The sequence below is a fragment of the Bos indicus genome, chromosome 13 (assembly GCF_029378745.1).
Source record: "Bos indicus isolate NIAB-ARS_2022 breed Sahiwal x Tharparkar chromosome 13, NIAB-ARS_B.indTharparkar_mat_pri_1.0, whole genome shotgun sequence".
Lineage (NCBI taxonomy): Eukaryota > Metazoa > Chordata > Mammalia > Artiodactyla > Bovidae > Bos > Bos indicus.
This window is the reverse complement of record NC_091772.1, coordinates 7,772,220-7,793,078: the sequence shown is the minus strand read 5'-3', so window position 1 is coordinate 7,793,078 and position 20,859 is coordinate 7,772,220. Positions and strand designations below refer to the sequence as shown.

The following is a 20,859-nucleotide window of genomic DNA, read 5'->3' as shown; positions in this document are numbered from 1 at the left end:
ACATGTATGATAACTAATAAATACATATCTCAACAATTAGAGGTAAATTGATCTACTCTTTGTCAGTGAGAACTGACTATTGATCTGTTTTCAGTCAATGAGAACTGACTCACTGGAAAAGACTCTGATGCTGGGAAAGACTGAAGGTAGGAGGAGAAGGTGATGACAGAAGATGAGATGGCTGGATGGCGTCACCAACTCGATGGACATGAGTTTGAGCAAGCTCCAGGAATTGGTGATGGACAGGAAAGCCTGGCGTGCTGCAGTCCATGAGATCACAAAGAGTCAGACATGACTAAGCAACTGAACTGATCTGGGCTCTTAGTAACTGTAAGCCATTTCTCCAAAGCTATGTTTTAAGTCATTTCTAAGAATAAGGAATTTGTCCCTTGATTTGTAATTAAGTCTCAGAACAAGACTTAGATACTATTATCTTAAGGTCTGAGCTTCCAGAACAGTACACAGAAGCATTTCCCAAATTGCTTCTTTCCCAAAGATAAACTGTTAAAGAACATAGCTTAATTTAACAGTAGTGGATTGCACCTTCTGAAGTGATCCTGGCCCTACTCATCACTATGAAGATAAAAAGCAACTATGTACAAGTTTCAGCTCTGTCTTGATAAGTAAGTGCTTTCTCAGATTTAATGAACCTTTACAATGCCCTACTTTATTGAAGTCCATAATAGGAAAATGAGATGGGTCTCATATCTCCATCTTCATAAGAGAAAGAACTGAAGTTCTTTTCCCAGGGCCACACACAGAGTGTCAGAGGAAGAATTCACTCTCTGCTTGCTCCAAGTTTGCTCCTTACAAGGTCCATTTTAGAAGTCTCTTTTTGCATTTTATATAAAAACAAAGTGAGAAGGGTGACAGGGCCTTAGGGAGTGGCAGGGGCAAGGACACAGCCTATATCAGCTGGAGTTGGATCACGCACCACCTGCATGGCCAGACATGGAAGCACAGAAAAGGGAAGAGAGTAAGGATCAGCAGGCTTTAGTTCTGCAATAGCCTCAGCCCATCACTTGTGGCCAGGTACTAATCTATTCTGAACCACAAGTCCTCCTCTTTCATGGGAGGTCAAAGGGGTGTTTTTTTCTCAGTTTTTTTGTTTTTGTTTTTTTTTTTCAATCGTCTTTCTCCCAATCCCTAGCCTAAACTGTAGTAAGAGTCTAACTTGGATGTTGGGGAAAATAAGGGTGGATCAGAGGGTGGGCAGACAGGCAGGCAGGCAGGGAAATAACCACCTGATGTTTTGCTTTGATTTCTGTTTCAAGTCCTGTAATGACAGATCTCACTCCAGTGGAGTATGTTTTGGAAACATACTTAAAAGGGATATGTGATTGTTTTTAGGTACATTTTAAGTATTGACTAATAAAAGGCAAATATCAGAACAGAAGAGCAGTTTAATTTAGCATTTTTAAAACCATTTAGTATTCTAAGGCGTCTGTGACCTGCTATAATCTAATTATTTCTCCAATACCCTTTGGAATTGTTCAGAACAATGTGGTACAGTTTCTAACTGGTGCATTAAACATCTGGCCTGACTTCACAGAATTACAGATAGCTGAATGTGCACTCTCTATATATTTTATTAACATCCCATAGGCTCATGTTAAAATGTAGTACTGATGTGTCCTGACTTGCATCACTACCTGTTGACGGGAAAAACTGGGCTAGACTTGAGAAGGTCTACAAATAGAAAAAATCTTTTAAAGATGTTTTGGTAATTTAAATAGAAATTTTGGCTTAAAAAAAAAGAAAAGAAGAAGAGCGGCTTCAAGTTTATAAATTTATAAAACATGCCCAAGTTTCAGCATGCCAAATCCTCTAAAAATGAGCTAATCCCCAGCATCCATTCCTTCCTTCTCAAACTAACAGTATCCAATTGTCTTCCAGATCAAACTCGGTCCTCCATTCTCAGCCACATGTTTGAGTGGGGTTAACCCTTCCTATAGCTCCTACAGCAGGACTAAGCTCACCAACATACCCCACTATCTTCCTGTAATAGGTTCAGCAATGAACAGTGTGATCAAGTTTAAAGAAATGACAAAGAGTGAATCATACATCTGTGCGTGTGTAGGAGCTTCTGGAGGTGACCTATCTTCCCTTGAGCACTGCAATATGGGAATGTGACATGTGGAATTGTTACTGCCTAGGGGGAAAGCCTGGAGCTGCCAAGGATCCGATGTATATGGCCCTAGGAGGCTACCAACACTGGGAAAGGCAGCACTAGAGAAAAACTGTATTCTTGTTGACGTATTTCAAGCCACTGTATCAAGAGTCACCTGAAGCCAGACCATACATTCGAACTTCTCAGTTTCATGGACCAACAGATTTCTAATCGTTGATTAGATAGTAAGGCTTGAGCTTTCCATCACTTGCAACCAAAAACTTCTTTACTGGTAATAAGCACAAGGCATTTTCATATACCAAAAGCCTAAGCTGATTTTGTTGGTTGGTTTGTTTTTCACACAACTTTGAAGACTTTATTCTCAGGAAGAGGGTGAGGGGAAGAAAAATCGTCAAGAATTTCTTTCTAAGACCTAAGGAAGCTTTAATACTTTTTAAGATTAAATTTTAAATATCATAGTTGGAGGTCTGGGGGTCATCTAGTCCTACTAGCTTCTTTGACAGGGAATTTTAAAGAATTTGTATACAGTGAATGAAGGAACGAGTCAATGGGGTAGCTTAAGTCTAGGCAGGTTGGAAGGCCTGAATTATTCCATTTCCTCTGGGAGCTGTTTATAAAAGAGTTTTGGTGGTGGTTGTTTTCACATGGATACAAAAGTCAACAGCAGAGCCTGGGAAACCTGATTTCCAAAACCAACTTCCTCCGCCCTCCATCAGGGAACATCTCATAACCTTTCAAAAAAACAGAAAAATGCAAAGTTCATCGACATGATCGGCTTAGATAATCCAACAGTTTTCAAAATGCAATATGCTAATTAAGCTTATATTCCAGCCAGTTGTTCACCATCTGAAATTCATTTTCTCATGTACAGTGTTAGATTCACTGGCTAACCCATAAAACTGAACAAAATGCAAAAAAAAAAAAAAAAGACAAATGCCTTTTCAACCCATAGTATCTACTAGTTCTAAATCCTAGGGACATGGGACCGTGAAATGCATGAAGACAACAGGAAAAAAAAAAAATCAACAGGGAAATATCCTATTTGCTCACTTCCTTGCTCATTTCCTGGCTACATAGAACTACTACCTCAAAGCGGGATTTTAAAGTGTGAAAAAAACGTGTCATTGGTCCTCTCTGACCTCTCTTTGTGCTTCCTTCTACCACTTCTTAATGTCTCCTTTTTCCAAGTACTCAGATGCCCTCATCTCAATACTGGCAGTTACCACTCATTTGGTACTTACTGTAAGTCAAGTACCGAGCTAATGATTTCAGAAAGATTTAGTAATTTGTCTACAGTCAAGTGGTAAAGCCAAGATGGAGCCCAGATATGCTAGACTGTGAGCCTAAAGGGCTTCTCACTGAAAAGTGCCTGCCTTCCTTCCCCTCCTACTGGGACAGCCCTCCCCTTACTGCAGTTCATCTCCCTTACGTAACGAAGGAGGAGAGGAAAGCAACCTGAATTAACTCAGAGAAACTCAGTCTTTTCAGAGGCGGCACATTTTATTTCAAAAGGGGTACATATTATTACAAGTTCACCTCCAACTGGCAGAATTTCAGACAGCTGATAAGAGCAAGAAGTGAAAAAAAAGAACAAAAACGAAAACAAATGGAAGCAGCAAAAGGGCATATATTTTTGGATGGGGTAGGCTGATGGAAGCTATCCAAGACTTGGCCTTCAGAGTTAGTGCCTTTAGTACAGTTTACATTTTTTCATAATCTCTTGCCCCTTCTACATTTTAATCCACATCTTTAAAAAAAAAAAAAAAAAGCAACAATACATAATTGGCATTCAATAAATCCCTGCTGCCTTTATTTGCCATGTGGTGAACCAAAGCCCAGAGCAGATAATAAGTCATATTCTGAATGGCAGACGAGGGAATGGAAACCTCAGATCTCCTAACTCCCAGGCCAAGGTACCTTCTTTTGGATACTGATTACCAAAACTGTCCATTTATCTTTCTTTTCTGTTTGAGGTCTGCCTGAATAGAGATAAAACTAATTAAACATGGCTATAAAACCATAGGAATTTGGTTAGGCAAAAAGTTCTTTTTAAATATAATCAACTCCCAACTGAAAATAGCTTCTAGAAAGAATTATTTCATAAAACAGTTTAACCCATGTGTTTATTTTGTAGTAGCAGAAAAAGAAATCCATCCTTTAGCTGAGAGATTATCTTTAGTGCCACCTCCCTTTCCTCTAAACATACAGCAGCTGCATCTCAATTCAACTTTTGCTACCTAACATTTCTAAGAAATTGGCTTTTCAACAAACATTAGAATTCTAAACCTCCTGTATTTATTGGGTCTGCCCTCAGAGGCCAGTAAAAGTGCAATCATAGAACAATAGAGGTCAATATACCTCTTATCAAGAGTTCCCCTTCTACTGTGATATCATTCATTCTCGGAGAGGAACTCAGAAGGCCAAACTGCTATCAAAGAGGCATGTAAATAGATAAACTAAACTAATGAAGAGACCATAATCAAATAGTCCTGGGAAAGACAATTAGCTAGCCTCCTTCAGAAACAAACACTCACAGAAACTTTTAGAAAGCACAAAGGAGAACCTCTGAGAATAAAGCAGACAATATGAGTTTAAGGATACTGCCCTCCAGGTAAATAGAAAAGCAAAATTCTTCCCAATGACGTTAAAAAATGAAATGCACTTAGTGGAAAATGTATAGGCCTAAAGCAACTGTTATTCAAACAGTAGAAACCAGTCTATGAAAATCAAAGTTGAAAATAGAAAGTCTATAATTCTGCTAATTAGATACTGCATTGCCCAGAGTTTGCTCATATACATAAATTAAAATACAACCATTTGAATACAAGTAAAACTATTTCTGAAAGGTTTTTCTTTCTTCTATGTTTGCATCTTAAGTCTGTATCTTAACTCATGTTCAAAGCAAAAACATATCAGAAAGAAAACTACTCTATTTAATTTTTCAAAACCTTTTTAGTTTAGGAAGAGTCCCTTTAAATATGAAAAATCTATCTACTAGGCTCTAAAGAGATGTACAAATAATTTGGGGAGTATATGAAAAATAATTTCACTTTCTAAAACCAACACATACAAACAATAACTTACTCATTACTTCCAGGGGAAAAAAAAAAAAAAACTAGTTATCTTTTTTTTCTTTTACCCTTGTGGAATTCCTGTTTCCTTCCCTTAAATCAATCAGTTATTTATTTGAACCTGCTTTCTATTCATTTGTTGAATAAATATTCACTGTTGGGGCTACTAGCCTTCACATTGATAACATTATTATAACTAGTCAACAATGAAAATATGATTTTGCTTAACTCCTTTCTAACACAGACAGCTTGGAAATAAAAATAACCCGTGTCTTTCTACTGTAACACATAATCTTCTAGCAGTCTTGCATTTTTCATAAGCTTGCTACCACCACCCTGCTCTAGTCAACTTCAGCAGAGGCTGCAATCCCAAACGGCCACCTACCAACCAGTGGCATCCCAGCCCCACCAGGCCAAGCGCCTCATTCTGGCTGCTCTCACCCCCTCTAGCGTCGGCAAAGCTCATCTGTCTGATCCCCGAGTTACCTCACTGAGCGCGAGCTCAGCGAAGTCCTGCCCATCTATGACATCACCCCTTCTTCAACCACTGCGAGGTGAAGCTTTAACTTCAGACTTGGAGGTGGGCTGTGCAGCAAACTGAAATGCTGGCCCCCACTTGCTCCTCAGTGGAGGAGTGATCCGAACGGGACCGGCTCAGCCTGCAGCTGCCGTGGGCTTTGTGTGGACTGGATTCCGAGCTGGGCAGAGGGGGAGGGTTATTACTCCAGTTCCCAGGCAGTGGAATTACAGCTAGAGCAGCAGGATATATGGGATTGCTTTTTCTCGTCTTCCTGGTAAGTGTTTCCCATGTTTTTCCTTATGATTGGTCCCAGAAAGTTTGCTCGGTTTTACTCTCTAGAAAAGAATGGCTTGGTATCATGAGGCATCCAGATAGGAACGTTTGCTCTGTCACCAGGACGAGCAGTGTGTGTGCATGCAAGCCAGCAAGGAAAAATTGGACTGTAACAGCCAAATGCAAGAAGTTTCTTGAAACCTTTCTTTCATTAAAGAAAGAAAAATAATGATAAATGGCTATCTTATGTCTCGTGTAGTTGCTATTTGAAAAGAGGCTTATGGAAAATGATAAGTTGGAAAGTTAAATGTTAACACAAGGCAGATTTTTTCAGAGAGGAAAGCGAAAGGTCTAGCTAAACTTGGCGTGTACTGTATGTGTGGTATGATCACCAATTGCTGTTTTTATAACTGTGAAAGAAAATCAATAATCCCTCAGTCCACGAGTACGCAGTACATGAAAAGCATACATCTTGCTCACAGCTAACCCAGCTACTCCTGGAGACTTATGTGCCTCTGCAAGGATTAACAGCTACACCTAGATTTTAAAGCTTGCACTGCTATCCTGCCAGAGCTGCTTCAAGCATTCCAGGCTTGCAAATCTCAACTAGTGAATTCAACTCAGAGGAAGGGGAAACTCTCTTACAAACCATATCCCCTCTCCAGCAGAACGCCAAAATCCATTGCTCGGGCAAATGTGGTATGTGACTAGCATAGTAATTGGCAAAGTCTACTCAGAAAAACTAACAAAGCTCAGCCTGGAAGCTAAGCCTGATGTATGCAGGGATTTCAGGGTGGCAGGGGGAAAAATGAGTAGAGCCTCATCAAGTGGGATACTGAAGAGTATCCATTCACTTGCAACTTATAATAGGAAAATCTTACATTGAAAGAAATATTTCATACCACAAAGCTTTCAAAAACTACCTAAATGTATCTACTCAAAAAAATTTTTTTTCAGTGAATTAGATCTGAAACAAAATGGTTGAATAGAAATAAAGAGTGCAACAGGCCTATATTTTCTCAACATCTGGGGGTTTGATTGTTATTTACTTCCTGAGAATGAAAAAGGAAAAAAAAAGCCTTGATATGTGCCAATTATAGAACCAAATTCTCTAACGGTTTTAACAATTAGCTATTTTAAATTTTCTTAATAAATCGATCCGCTCTAAAATGCACACGTATGTTCCCTCATTAGGGAAACAATATGAATAAAGACACTATCATAGTGCACAGGCTGAGGCTATGCCTTTCATTTATCCCCAGTCACACAGGAATATCCTAACCAGCATAAACATAAAGAATGAATTTGTTTTCAGACAGGACCTCAGAGTCACAGATGACTGATACCCATCTCTTTTGAAATGAGGAAAGAAAGAAATTAACCTTTTAAAAGTACTACAAAATATTAATGTTACCGCTACTACCAATATTAATAATAACATGCCAGGTTTTAATCTGTAAGATTAAATCAGAGATATGCCACTTAGTTTGCAGATATATGTGTGTATACAATGTACACACACACACATATCTAGATATATTAATTAGCCTGAAATAAAAAAACAGGATTACAAAAACATGATTGCATGTATTTAAACAGGAAAATCACGTCTAATTTCTTTTTTAAATAGAATGCTGCCAAAAATACATCAAACCCAAGATTCAGCAAAGATATTATTGAATGAATAAACATAATGAATTCATTAATATTGTATATAATACTGTATAATACTAATTATCAGTTATTAATTGTGCTGTATAATACTATGTTATTAATTGGGCTTTTCATCCCCCACCCCCCCCCCCGCATTTTAAATCGATTATGTTTAGGTTCAGAATGCCCAATTAAACACTTCCTAAACATTAACATCTGTGAAATATATAACTGGGCAGCAAGTAAAGTTTTTTCAAAAAGAAGAAAAACAGTAAGAAAATTTGTCATAACTGAACGTGGCAGTAAAATAGAAGGTATGTTTCTTTTGCTTCCAAGTGTTAATTAAGGAGCCTCCAATTCTATCAAAACTTTTTCAGAGCTAAATGAAGCGGTGTGAAATAAATTTGGTTGAAATCTTGTGGCTGTCAGACTTTGTTAGCAAGCTATTAATTATCTTTACCCCAGTTTCTTCTCTAGCCTATATTGCCCAATCAAATAGAAACTCCAATTACATTCAGCATCTCTTGCCTAGGGACACAAGACCCTAATGAACACTCAGTGTCTCCAGATGAAAAATACAATTATCAGCTTTAAACACACAAGTGTACCGCAGACAGATTTGTCTCTGCTTTTCTTGGCCACATACCCTAAGGCTTCCTCCTCTTTCTGGATTATTTTGAACAATTTTAAACCCAACAAAAATCAGTAGCAGAGGACTTGCCTTGTATTAATATTATATGAATGTTTCTTCTTTATGTTTTTATTCTTGATATGCCAATGTTCATACCAGTATTAGATTAAATCTGATCATCCAGAAAAAAAAAAAAAAAGGTTTAAAACTAGCCATTTCAGTGGTTAACTTTTCCCCCTATTTTTAAGGTGGGTGGGCTACATAACAAAGAATGTGTTTAATGCCAAGATCCAAGACTAACTTAAAAATTCTGAATAAACTCCCTTAAATATTCTTTTATTCAATCAGTTCATTGTAATAGCATTATAACTAATTGCTGAAAGTCAAATGAAGGCCAGCATAAATGAAGCCAACGAGGGAAATAAGATTCAATAAATTTTTCAAAGGTTGTAATTTCTCCCCTTCTTTCCCCTCACTCCCTCTTCCCTCCCACCCCCACCTTGTGCCCCCGAGGCCTTCACTGTTCTCATCGGGAGGCTTTGTTGTAATTAAACCAGAGGAAAAGTGGCCGGCAGCAGCCAACATCTGACTTGCGGCTTCTGAAAGCTGTGTTCTGGTAGCGTGTACCACCCCCCAGCGGGCAAAAACTCTACAGTAAATCTCTCAGCAGTATTAATTCTCCAAAGTGCAGTTTTCTCTTCAGAACATAAAAAGGACCTTTTGTCAACTCTTTCTAACATTCCACCATTTCAAAAATTTATCACAAGTCAAGAAACAAATTTCTAACTAAGAGATAGTCTGTAAATGTCTCCTGGAAAAAGCCTTCTGCCTCTTAAAAACCAAAACAGAAATATACATTTCAGAAAGCATTTTCCAGTTTCAGGATGCAGATCAACATCACTGACTTTGGTAAAACATCACATTAAAAAAACAAATTGAAAGCCATGTTTATATTGCATAGGAGAGCTGGTTTCAGGACTTTGATGTCTGTTGACAAGAGAGCTAGAGAAAACAGATTTTAAGTAAAAAAAGAACAAAACTGTAATTTAAGCAGCAGCTAAAGTTGCATTTGTTTAACATAGGCATAATCTCTTTCCTAGCCCCCCAAATCAAGTGTCAGGAATGCATAAAAAGCTCTCTCCAGGTATTAGTCTGCTTAAATGCAAGAAAGGAGAAATTGCTCTGATGAGACAATGACAGCTTTTGTTCTTTATTCTTTCACTTTTCACGTGCACAAGTTACCGTGGCAACTTTGAAAAGAAAACCCAGAGACCACATTTGGTTAAACCCCATTTTTAAAGTGCACCACTGAACTGTGGATTGATCAGTTTATGTGCTGATGATTTTCGTCCTCTTTAATGGTTTAAATCAGCAATACGCAACTCTGACATGAAAAAAAAAAAAAAGGATGTTTTTTATGATTATGGATGTTATCATTTTCCAGCTCAGTGCGTGGCACACAGCAGACCTAAATATTTGTTGTACTAGAGTATGGAAACTTGACTATTAGAAACTTAAAGCATATCAAGCAAATTGTACTCACCACACTGAAGAAGGAATATCAGGCTCACAGTGGGAAAATGTTTGCATTTTAACAAGGATAAGCGTAATTTTAATTGCAATTGCCTAAAAGTCAATGCAAACGTAAAGCTTGTTCCCTGCCCCAAGCTCTCAACTGCTCACCTTTACCAACCTCTAAATTAATCTCTTATTCATTCTTACAAGCCATGGTTCTCTAACTTATTTAGTTTGGCTTAATATCATGTAAGGAAACAGGCTTCACTATGATGAAAGATAACATCCCAGTTTCCCTTTTTGTTTTAAGGATGCTTGATTTAACTTTACAAGCCAAAATAAATGAAGCAGAATTAGATTCATTTATCACAAACCTATTGGGGAAAAGAACCTGTAACACAAAAGGAGAAAGTGAAAATCCTTTGTTTTAGAACTTTCATCCCCTATTTGCATAAAAGAAACAAATCTTCTAGGCTAGAAAATAGTCTGGATAAAACCAAGTAAGGAAAGGCACACTTGCTTCCCTCCCTCTCAGCAAACCCTTCAGACTTCATGACTCTCAAGAGGAGAGTTAGAGGTCCTTCTGCTTGCCTGGCATTAAACAAAAGAATTGGAACTTTCCTGAAATCTGATGATCGTGGAAAATTTAACTACCAGACAGGCTGCTTAGAAAGCATTTTGCTGTCACTACCAACTAATCTGATATACTCCAGTTTTTCAGTTTAACCATACACATAGGTTATTTGAAATACTATTTGTCGTTGCAAAGACTTAACATTCAGAGGTTGATCATTTTGTAGAGCTTTCTAGCAGCAGTTTAAGCCTTCATAAATAAATTACTTTCCTAATACTTTAAATTATGATTGTATAAATTCCAGTACCCAGAAATATTCACAGACTTGGATAAATTTGAGGAATCATGTATTTTCTTCAGTCTCAAGGTTTTACTCAAAATAATGCAGTTAACTTCGATTAAAAGTTCTACATACTTTTCCACTTTTAAATTTAATATATTTAAAAGTCCCCAGATAGTTTAGAGACCATGATATGAGGCAAATCATTAAAAACAAACTAAAATCCCCCAACTCTCTACTCAATTTAAGATTTTATTTTAGAGCAATGATTTCATATCAAAAATCAATTTAAATCAAAGGGACAAATAAAGGATTTAGGAAGTTAGCACTATCAACGTATAATCTTAATCTAAATGATCAAAACATAAGAAATACCAAATGCCTTTCCATCTCAAACATTCCCACCTCCAAAATAGTAACAAAGAAGGAATCATATAAACATATAGACTGCTTCATGTTCTTGACTATAAATACCAGTATTCTATTCAGATACAACTTGTTCAATTATATTAGTTTTCTTAAAATATCTCAAAATGACAGCATCCTTATCTATTTACATACGTCTTTTAAGTGTATCATGGAAATCGGTGACTTTTCATAGATGTGATTACATTATAAATGCGTTTTTAAAAATCCGTATTTTTTTAATTTATAAAAAGAAATTGATAGGAAGATCCATATTATAAGTTTAATTTACCAGTACGGTGATTATGTTTTTCTTTTTGCTACAGTTCTAAATGCTATATACTTAAGTAATGATATGATTTTTTTTTAACTTTAAACATTCCTTTAAGTAACCAGGGCTCCATTTATGCTTTCCCCCAAGTTACCCCATTAACAATATTTTTCTAAAAGATCGATTCCTTTTTGTTCAGAAGTAATGGCCTCTTTCAAGCCTATGCAGACATAAAGCCTCTGAAGTCGACGCTGTGGAAACCTGGCCACAGTGTTCATGCCAGTGGGGGTCATTTTTTTTTTCCTCAGTCACATTCAACTACAATGTCTCTATATGCATGAATACGTAGAGCCAGCTCAGAAACAGGGAAGTCTAAACATGGGAGCAGAGCTGCTTATTTCAGATGGAAAGACCATTACAGCCTCTAATATGCAAAATAAAACAAATCTCTTTAGCACTATAGTTTTTAAATATAAAAAGGCAAGAGAAGATATAAAATATGAAACAAAATCACGCATGCATTGGACTGTTTGAGTAAAGGGAGTAGGAACTTGTGAAGGAATCTTCATTTTTGAACGAGTATCCTCTCCAGAGAAATATGTTTTGTATTTTTGCCTTTTGTTTTAATGCAATCTGGGGAGAAGAGAACGGCATTTTCCAAGAATTGAATGAGATTTTCGGCTTTCTGTTAATCCCACGTTATTACCGCCATTGTATTCATGGCCATGTGAGTTTGCACATCAAATAGAGCAGAGGAAGCAGCTTCACACTTGTAAAACTAAACAAACAAAAATAAATTAATCTTCCTTTTCATACCAGTGTAGAATATTTTTTCTTTCTCTGGTTTGAAAATGTAAAAACCAATACATATTAGATTTTGAATTGGTAAAAACTTTACACTTCAGCTACCAGCTTTATCTCTGCTTATTATGATCATCACCTTGTACATACTCTAGGCTGACCAACAACTTTTGACTTCCATTCATCAGATTCATCTTCTCAACTTTAAAGTGTGTCCTGGGGTAGGAGAAATGCCTGCCTATTGGCAACCGTTTAAGCAGGTTCTCTGTGCGATTTTTATAATGGTTTTAATTAGTTTTTAATGCAATTTAACAAAAGTAACTGTTTCCTAAATTGCTTTAAATTTTTTTCTTAAATTTACCAAATTGTTTTATATGTTGAATAATTTTCAAGCTTAGAAAACATTTGACAGAAGATACTTTTTAAAATAACATTGTAATTATTAATTTCACAGCTTGGTTTTCCATTTTCACTTACCAAGAAAGCAAGAGTTCAAGAAAATACTCCACTGAAATTCAACAATAATGAGCAAAGCCCTAAAGGCATTACTTGTAAAACCTCACATTAAGCAATACATCACTTAAACTTTCCTCTGTGGGCACTTTGCAATACTCACTAGAGACTACTTTATCCATCTGCTAACTGCTATTTCTACTTCACGTTTCCTAAATAATAAATTAAATGTATCTGTAATTTTTTTCAGTATCCTTCTGTTAGTTCAGTCTATGATAGTCTTGATATCTGGTGACAAATTAAAAGAATCCGAATTTTTAATGAGAGCCAGAAACACAAATCTTGGCCTTATTTAAAATTCACTTTGAGTACTGTTTGAGTTCTGGAACAGATGCTATCCTTGTTGGATGCAAGGTAATTACTGAGGGAGAAACAAATCGCTTCTACTTTTAGGGTCAAATATTTCCATGATACCCTAATGTAACTTACTTGTATAGAAAGTCCCTGAGTAGGTAACTTTACATAACAGATACTGAAACTACCCACCTCCCCTGTTCACCCCCCAAAATCTTCATGCATATTAGATAATGGACAAAGCAGCCATCCTTAAACTCATGAGTCTCTTTGGTCAAGCTGTAAGCCTCTTTCAGAAGTTAAAAAGATAATCTTTGGAAACTGACACGTTCTTGTTCCCACCTTGAGAGAAATGCCTTGTCAGGTTTTGATATGCTTTCCTAATGGTCATTACAAGGAGACAGACTGAAATAGTGTCCTTTCTGTTCCAAATACAGTTTCTCAAGTTTACTTTGTTAAAAATTGTATTCTTCTCAAAAAATGTTATGACTTGAACTTCTACACTGCCTTTGGCCAAGAATACCTGAGTAACTGGAGTTTCAAGATCATCAATTAGCCTTTAGAAATAGTTCTAAGGAGGAAGGTGGTAGTGCCCATATTCCACAATAGGGAACATTGAGGCCTGTAGGAAGAATTAAACAAGACACTGAGCAAATCAAAAGAAAACTTCTAACCCTTTTCAACTCTTTAAATTGTAGACTATATGACTTTGTAAAACTATGTTCAGAAATATCTAAAAAGTTATGGCATTTCATTAAAAACAATCCTAGTTGTGGCTTTGCTTACCTCTTTCATGTACTTATTTTCTTTTTTTTGCACACTTTATCATTTTATATAAGATATAAAAGAGAAATTTTAAAGATTGGCCTGACCTGAATTCAAAATCCATAGAAGAGGCTTATTGTCTTTTGCATAAAGCTTTGCTTCTGTGTTTAATTCAAAGTCATACTAGCAGTCAGTTCACAACTGAAATTATTTTGTGACAAACTCAACTTTGGCTCCCACTTTATTTATATAGAAAGATGGGAAATAAAAGAGAAAGAGGTCATCTTATCCCTTTTCAACAACTACTATGATGAAAGATGTTGCCTAAAGAAAGAATTGAAGCTAAATTTCTAGGAAATGTCTCTAGTATGTTAAAGTTCTTTGTTAATAGCTGATTAAAACATTTTACTTTCACAGGAGATGCTCAGGTCCAGTGTATTTCAAGGAACAGAAATATAAAGGAAATCTAGTATGCTTCCATTTTTCCCATGAAGAATATTTGAATTAAGTTTTCTTTACCTCTTGAAAGAATACCTGTTCTTGCATAACCTGTGACTGCACCAGATATTCTGAGAAAGCAGCAAGAAGCAAAAGCTGGAAATAGCTATTTCACAGCAGGTAATCATACCTCAGGATGTAGCTACTGTACAAAGTTTATACTTGGATAATCCTGGATGGGAATAAAGGTGGGGGGTAACTGCCTGAAAAACCTATTACTGTACAGGCCTTAGCATCATGAATGGCTTTCTTCATGAGGATCTGAAGTTACTATCTCTGACCACATTGCACAGAAGAGCCAATAAGAATTTCAAAGAGAGCAATTTCCACTAAGGGAATTAAGCTACACAAAAGGAACCTTCACACAGAAACTCTATAAGAAAGGAAAAAAATAGGAAACCATGTGTTCTACACAGTAACAGGAACCTGAATTGTTTCTGGTCCCTACTTTAATGAGCTTGCCCACCACGCTGAACCACAGCTGGAATGTTCATTGACAACAGCAAGCCTGATCTGGAGGTGTGTGCGGCATAGAATAAACAGTGAAGAACATTTCCAAGGACTAAACAAGAGTTTATAAGTCCCAGCCCCTCACCAGGAAAATAATATATGTGCATTGGATTTTCACTCACGCAAAATTTACTCACATCGTTCAATAAGGTAGGAAAAATATTAAAGTCTTTTCTTTTCATGCCTGAAATTATAAAGGCTAACTAATACCTAAAGGTGTAGAAGAAATTATATTACATACTAGATAAATATAAATCTATAATTCTCCACCCATGGAGAAAGGTGAATCATATTTTAGATTAGAACTTGAAGAAAGATAAATACATTGTGAAAACATGTTATGAGCTAGAATATAATGAAAGATGTTCATAAACCCATTTAACTATGTACTACAAAACATACAGTAAAATAGGAAAAAAAGAATTTAACATGAAATGGAATTTTCCACTTAGATAAGATAGATGTATTAGCTATATAAATCTTTCCTTCCCCAAAGTAAATGAAAACAATTCCTTCTTATTTTTGTGCTGGAAATGCCTATCTCACAATGTGTAATATTAATAATCAAAGAAAAATAACATCAATAATCAAAGCAAGCAATTGACTTAACTGGGATTCAGGATCTCCAGAAGTGTGTAACTATTCCTGAATAGTATGAGAGTAGATTTTTTTACTACACATTTCTATACTTGTACAGTCTACCATGTAAAAAGCAGATATAAAATTTTGGTTTTTAAGAATAGTAACATTATTATCTTTAAATATAACAAATCATATTCCTATGTGTCAATTCATTATGAATATTAAGGAAAAATTAGAAATCAGACTAGCTTGGCCAATGGTCACAAAATTGACATAAAGTGCTATGAGAATACTTTAAAACATTCAATAAAACTATATTAAACTTTCAAAGTCAAATAGATTTGGGACAAAATACTTCTAATACCAGAAATATTTAAGGTAAAAATATTGTATGATTATGTTCATGGCTAGCTAGCATGCAAAAAAAAAAAAAAACCCTCAGCATGCAAGAAAAAAATTAACTAATAAAAGTGATTATTAGATGTTTCAGTGTTCACGTCTATTTTGAATTCTATTTTAAGTATACTGGTCTGACGGTTTTCTGTTGCCTTTTTTTTTTTTAACTCACCCCACTTTAGGGCTCTGAAACTACCTTGTGTAAAGACCTCAACACTGCTGACCATGATCAGCCCAGCCTGGAGCATCTTCCTCATTGGGACTAAAATTGGGCTGTTCCTCCAGGTGGCACCGCTATCAGTTATGGCTAAACCCTGTCCATCCGTGTGCCGCTGCGATGCCGGTTTCATTTACTGTAATGATCGCTTTCTGACATCCATTCCAACAGGAATACCAGAGGATGCTACAACTCTCTACCTTCAGAACAACCAAATAAATAATGCTGGGATTCCATCAGATTTGAAAAACTTGCTGAAAGTAGAAAGAATATACCTATATCACAACAGTTTAGATGAATTTCCTACCAATCTACCAAAGTACGTCAAAGAGTTACATCTGCAAGAAAATAACATAAGAACCATCACTTATGATTCACTTTCAAAAATTCCCTATCTGGAAGAATTACATTTAGATGATAACTCTGTCTCAGCTGTTAGCATTGAAGAGGGGGCATTCAGAGACAGTAACTATCTCCGGCTGCTTTTCCTGTCTCGTAATCACCTTAGCACAATCCCCTGGGGTTTGCCCAGGACTATAGAAGAGCTCCGCTTGGATGATAATCGTATATCCACCATCTCATCACCATCTCTTCAAGGTCTCACTAGCCTAAAACGCCTGGTTTTGGATGGAAACCTGCTGAACAACCATGGATTAGGTGATAAAGTTTTCTTCAACCTAGTCAACTTAACAGAACTCTCACTGGTACGGAATTCCCTGACTGCTGCACCAGTAAACCTTCCAGGCACAAACCTGAGGAAGCTTTATCTTCAAGATAACCATATCAATAGGGTGCCCCCAAATGCTTTTTCTTATCTGAGGCAGCTGTATCGACTTGATATGTCCAATAATAACCTAAGTAATTTACCTCAGGGTATCTTTGATGATTTGGACAATATAACACAATTGATTCTTCGGAACAATCCCTGGTATTGCGGGTGCAAGATGAAATGGGTACGTGACTGGTTACAATCACTACCTGTGAAGGTCAATGTGCGTGGGCTCATGTGCCAAGCCCCAGAAAAGGTTCGAGGGATGGCTATCAAGGACCTCAATGCAGAACTATTTGATTGTAAGGACAACCCGGTTGTAAGCACCATTCAGATAACCACCGGGACGCCCAATACAGTGCATCCTGCTCAAGGACAGTGGCCAGCTCCTGTGACCAAACAACCAGACACGAAGAACCCCAAACTCACTAAGGATCAGCGAACCACAGGGATTCCATCAAGAAAAACAATTACCATTACTGTGAAATCTGTCACCTCTGACACAATTCATATCTCTTGGAAACTTGTCCTACCTATGACGGCTTTAAGACTCAGCTGGCTCAAACTGGACCACAGCCCAGCGTTTGGATCTATAACTGAAACAATTGTAACAGGAGAACGCAGCGAATACTTGGTCACAGCCCTGGAGCCTGATTCACCCTATCGAGTCTGCATGGTTCCCATGGAAACCAGTAACCTCTATCTATTCGATGAAACTCCTGTTTGTATTGAGACTGAAACTGCACCCCTTCGAATGTACAACCCTACAACCACCCTTAATCGAGAGCAAGAGAAAGAACCTTACAAAAACCCCAATTTGCCACTGGCTGCCATCATTGGCGGGGCTGTGGCCCTGGTGACCATCGCCCTGCTCGCTTTGGTGTGCTGGTACGTTCATAGGAATGGATCCCTCTTCTCACGGAACTGTGCGTACAGCAAAGGGAGGAGAAGAAAGGACGACTACGCGGAAGCTGGCACCAAGAAGGACAACTCCATCCTGGAAATCAGGGAGACTTCTTTTCAGATGTTACCAATAAGCAATGAACCCATCTCAAAGGAAGAATTTGTAATACACACCATATTTCCTCCTAATGGAATGAATCTGTACAAAAACAATCACAGTGAAAGCAGTAGTAACCGAAGCTATAGAGACAGCGGTATTCCAGACTCAGATCACTCACACTCATGATGCTGGAGGACGTGCAGCAGACCATGTTTTGGTTTTTTTAAACCTAAGGGAGGTGATGGTAGGAACCCTGTTCTACTGCAAAACACTGGAAAAAGAGACTGAGAAAAAGCAATGTACTGTACATTTGCCATATAATTTATATTTAAGAACTTTTTATTAAAAGTTTCAAATTTCAGGTTACTGCTGCGATTGATGTAGTGGAGATGCCTGAACACAATTCTATATTTTAGTATTTTTTAGTAATTTGTACTGTATTTTCCTTGCAAATATTGAAGTTATAAACCATTTACTTTGTGTTCTACTGAGTAAGATGACTTGTTGACTGTGAAAGTGAATTTTCTTGCTGTGTTGAACAATCAGGACTGCAATCACATGAGATCCTTGTAGTATAAGCACAGGCCATTTTTCACTTTGGTATTAATAAAATGTTAAAAAAAAAAACTGGCTGAATGAGAAAAATTAAATTTCAAAAAGTAGTTATGAAATAATGTTCCAACTATTAAATTTGTATTCCAGTGGTATTCAGTAATCAAAATATGTGAAGTAATGGGCAATATCAGACTTGCTGCATAGCTCCATTTTTATGCTAAGTAAATTAGACCTCCTTAAGAAAGTAAACATTATCTTCTGAACTGAATACATCAGTTGGCATAAAAGGAGGGTGAAGTCTGCTGTTATTAATGCCATTGTTAACAAAGCTTTGATAATAAAGGACTTCACAAAAACAATAATGTAAGCGTGCTTCCAAGTGGGGGAAACTTGTACTTAGGAAAAAACATGAAAACTTAGACTCACATAGCGTAACAAACACAAGTATCAATTCCATTTTGGTTTTGCCTATACTATCTTGATTTTTGAAATGTCAACTTTAAAGACACATTTGTTAGTGTTTACAATGTTTTTATCATAAAGGAAGTTAAAAAGCTTAAATGCATTTTAAGAGTAGTCTAACTACAAGCAATTCCCCTCAACAGTGAAGAGAAAGTAGTACTTTAAATAAGTGAGAATTTAAAAGAAAAATAAATACTGGAAATCAAATTTAGATCTGGTTTATGTGAAATGTTTTAACACTGTACATAAATGTTCGATTTACTTTCACAATGATCAAGAATACTGCCCATTACTGTCACAGTTTTCCAGATACTATGTAATGAACTTGTAACATTTTTTTCCAGCTTCCTACTGAATTGTGAGCTATGACTTGTTTAAAACCTCATCACTTTTCCGTTGCCATAACTTTTTTTTTCCCAACAAAAAACCAAAGTGCATTGTACGCCCTTTGGCCAGTCTTGTATGTGCCTTGATCCAACGCTACATGTATTCAGCTTTTAAAACTCGACAAATTTTTCATACTTCCTTAAATATGAAAAATTGTGGTCTTATTGCTGAATAAAACAAAAAAAAGTACAAAATAATCGTGTTTGCTTTTTCAAGATTATGTTCCTATCACTAAAGTAGCAAATTGCCCAGCACAGTAGTCCTAAATATCCCCATGTATTTTTCTAGGCAAAAAAAAAAAAATAAATGTTGGCTACCAATAAAAAAAATAGCAGTATCTTGAGCTTGTGTATCATTTTACTTCAGTGTTTCATGCATAAACAAATACCCTAACAGTCTGTTGGAACACTCTTTACAAAAAACTTCAGAAGTGCTTTTGTAACCTTTCGGTCTTTGTACACTGCTGCTGTTGTCCTGGCTGATACTTTAAGGTGGTTTTTGAAAAATGTTATTTTTTAAAATAGCTTTTTGGTAGTATGAGTTGGCACCAGAGGATCCAAAAATCTCAGATCGCCACTTACTAGGTAAGTAAAAAGAAACCACTTACTCTCCTTAGCTTAGTGCCCTTGTCTATACTGTCTATATACTGGGACTGTTAATACCACCCACCTCTCAGGGCTGTTGTAAGGACTAAATGAGACGAAGGGCTTGGAAACGGTACAATGGTCAACAACACATAAGACACACTGTGATGGTCGAGCACAGAGAGCCATGTGTTCCCATGTATTTTGCCAGGTATCACTGCCCCTACTACTCTGCGAAGAATTATCCCCAGCTGCCTATAAAGCCTCATTCAGTATCCATTTGCCATCTTCAAATGTATCTCAATTCTTTCTCCTTTGACTTACTGTTAAGAAGGGTAGCTGTTTTCTAGGAATAACCTAGCAAAGAAAATGTGATTAACATTGAATACAATGAACATTATCTGAAGGAAGTTTGATTTTGCTTTAAGGGGTTTTGACTAGTCTAGCTACAGTTCTGTCAGAAGTCAGGGCAAAGCTGGATGGTTCCATGAAGTCCCTATAAACCTGTGAGTTTATAAAAAGCCAAAAGCCAAGAACTGTTTTCTAGTTAGTATACCTTTCATGAGCACAGAAAAATTTATGTGTTCTATGTATATATGCATTTTTTTGCCTTTTCATACTGTTCATGGGGTTCTCAAGGCAAGAATACTGAAGTGGTTTGCCATTCCATTCTCCAGTGCTGGAAAAGATTGAAGGTAGGAGGAAAAGGGGACGACAGAGGATGAGATGGATGGCATCACCGACTCAAAGGACATGAGTTTGAGCAAGCTGCAAGAGCTGGTGATGGACAGGAAAGCCTGGCATGCTGCAGTGCATGGGGGTCGCAAAGATTCGGACACGACTGAGCGACTGAACTGAACTGAATATGTGTTTTGATTATTTTACCTGGGATCAATCAGAAATACATTTTACACTAGCAAGTAAAGAAAACATTGAAAGGGTAAAAGTTTATTCTTTTACCTAAGCTTGCTATGAAATACAACTACTTTGTTGAAATGTATATATATATATATATATATATATATATATACATACTTTCAATGAATAATACAAATCTCCACCTCAAGGACACTAATTATATAATAGAAACATATGCATCTATTCTGAATGTTCACAATTTTTATTGATCAGGTACTAACAAAGAAAAATGTAGGAAAAAATTCTGAATATACACCATACACAGTTAACAAGAGTACAAT

At 36.7% G+C, this 20,859-nt stretch overlaps 2 protein-coding genes across 4 annotated transcripts in view; one reads left to right on the top strand and one right to left on the bottom strand.

Annotated features, from left to right (window-relative positions):
• MACROD2 (mono-ADP ribosylhydrolase 2) overlaps window positions 1-20,859 on the bottom strand; it is a 2,314,515-nt gene that overhangs the window by 1,945,360 nt on the left and 348,296 nt on the right. The gene's annotated exons all lie outside the window — the stretch shown is intronic.
• Window positions 5,734-19,413, top strand: FLRT3 (fibronectin leucine rich transmembrane protein 3). 2 transcript variants are annotated; one of them, XM_019972897.2, is made up of 3 exons: window positions 5,734-5,996; window positions 14,115-14,315; window positions 15,866-19,413. In XM_019972897.2, the coding sequence occupies exon 3, from the start codon at window positions 15,909-15,911 to the stop codon at window positions 17,856-17,858; it is 1,950 nt and encodes a 649-aa protein (XP_019828456.1). In that variant the 5' UTR covers window positions 5,734-5,996; window positions 14,115-14,315; window positions 15,866-15,908; the 3' UTR covers window positions 17,859-19,413. The 2 variants fall into 2 exon arrangements, with proteins under 2 accessions (XP_019828456.1, XP_019828455.1); XM_019972896.2 differs by having other exon boundaries at window positions 5,735-5,996; window positions 14,115-14,855.

Excerpts from the sequence above, each read along its gene's own strand:
- FLRT3 (XM_019972897.2), top strand. The coding sequence starts at position 15,909 with ATGATCAGCCCAGCCTGGAGCATCTTCCTCATTGGGACTAAAATTGGG.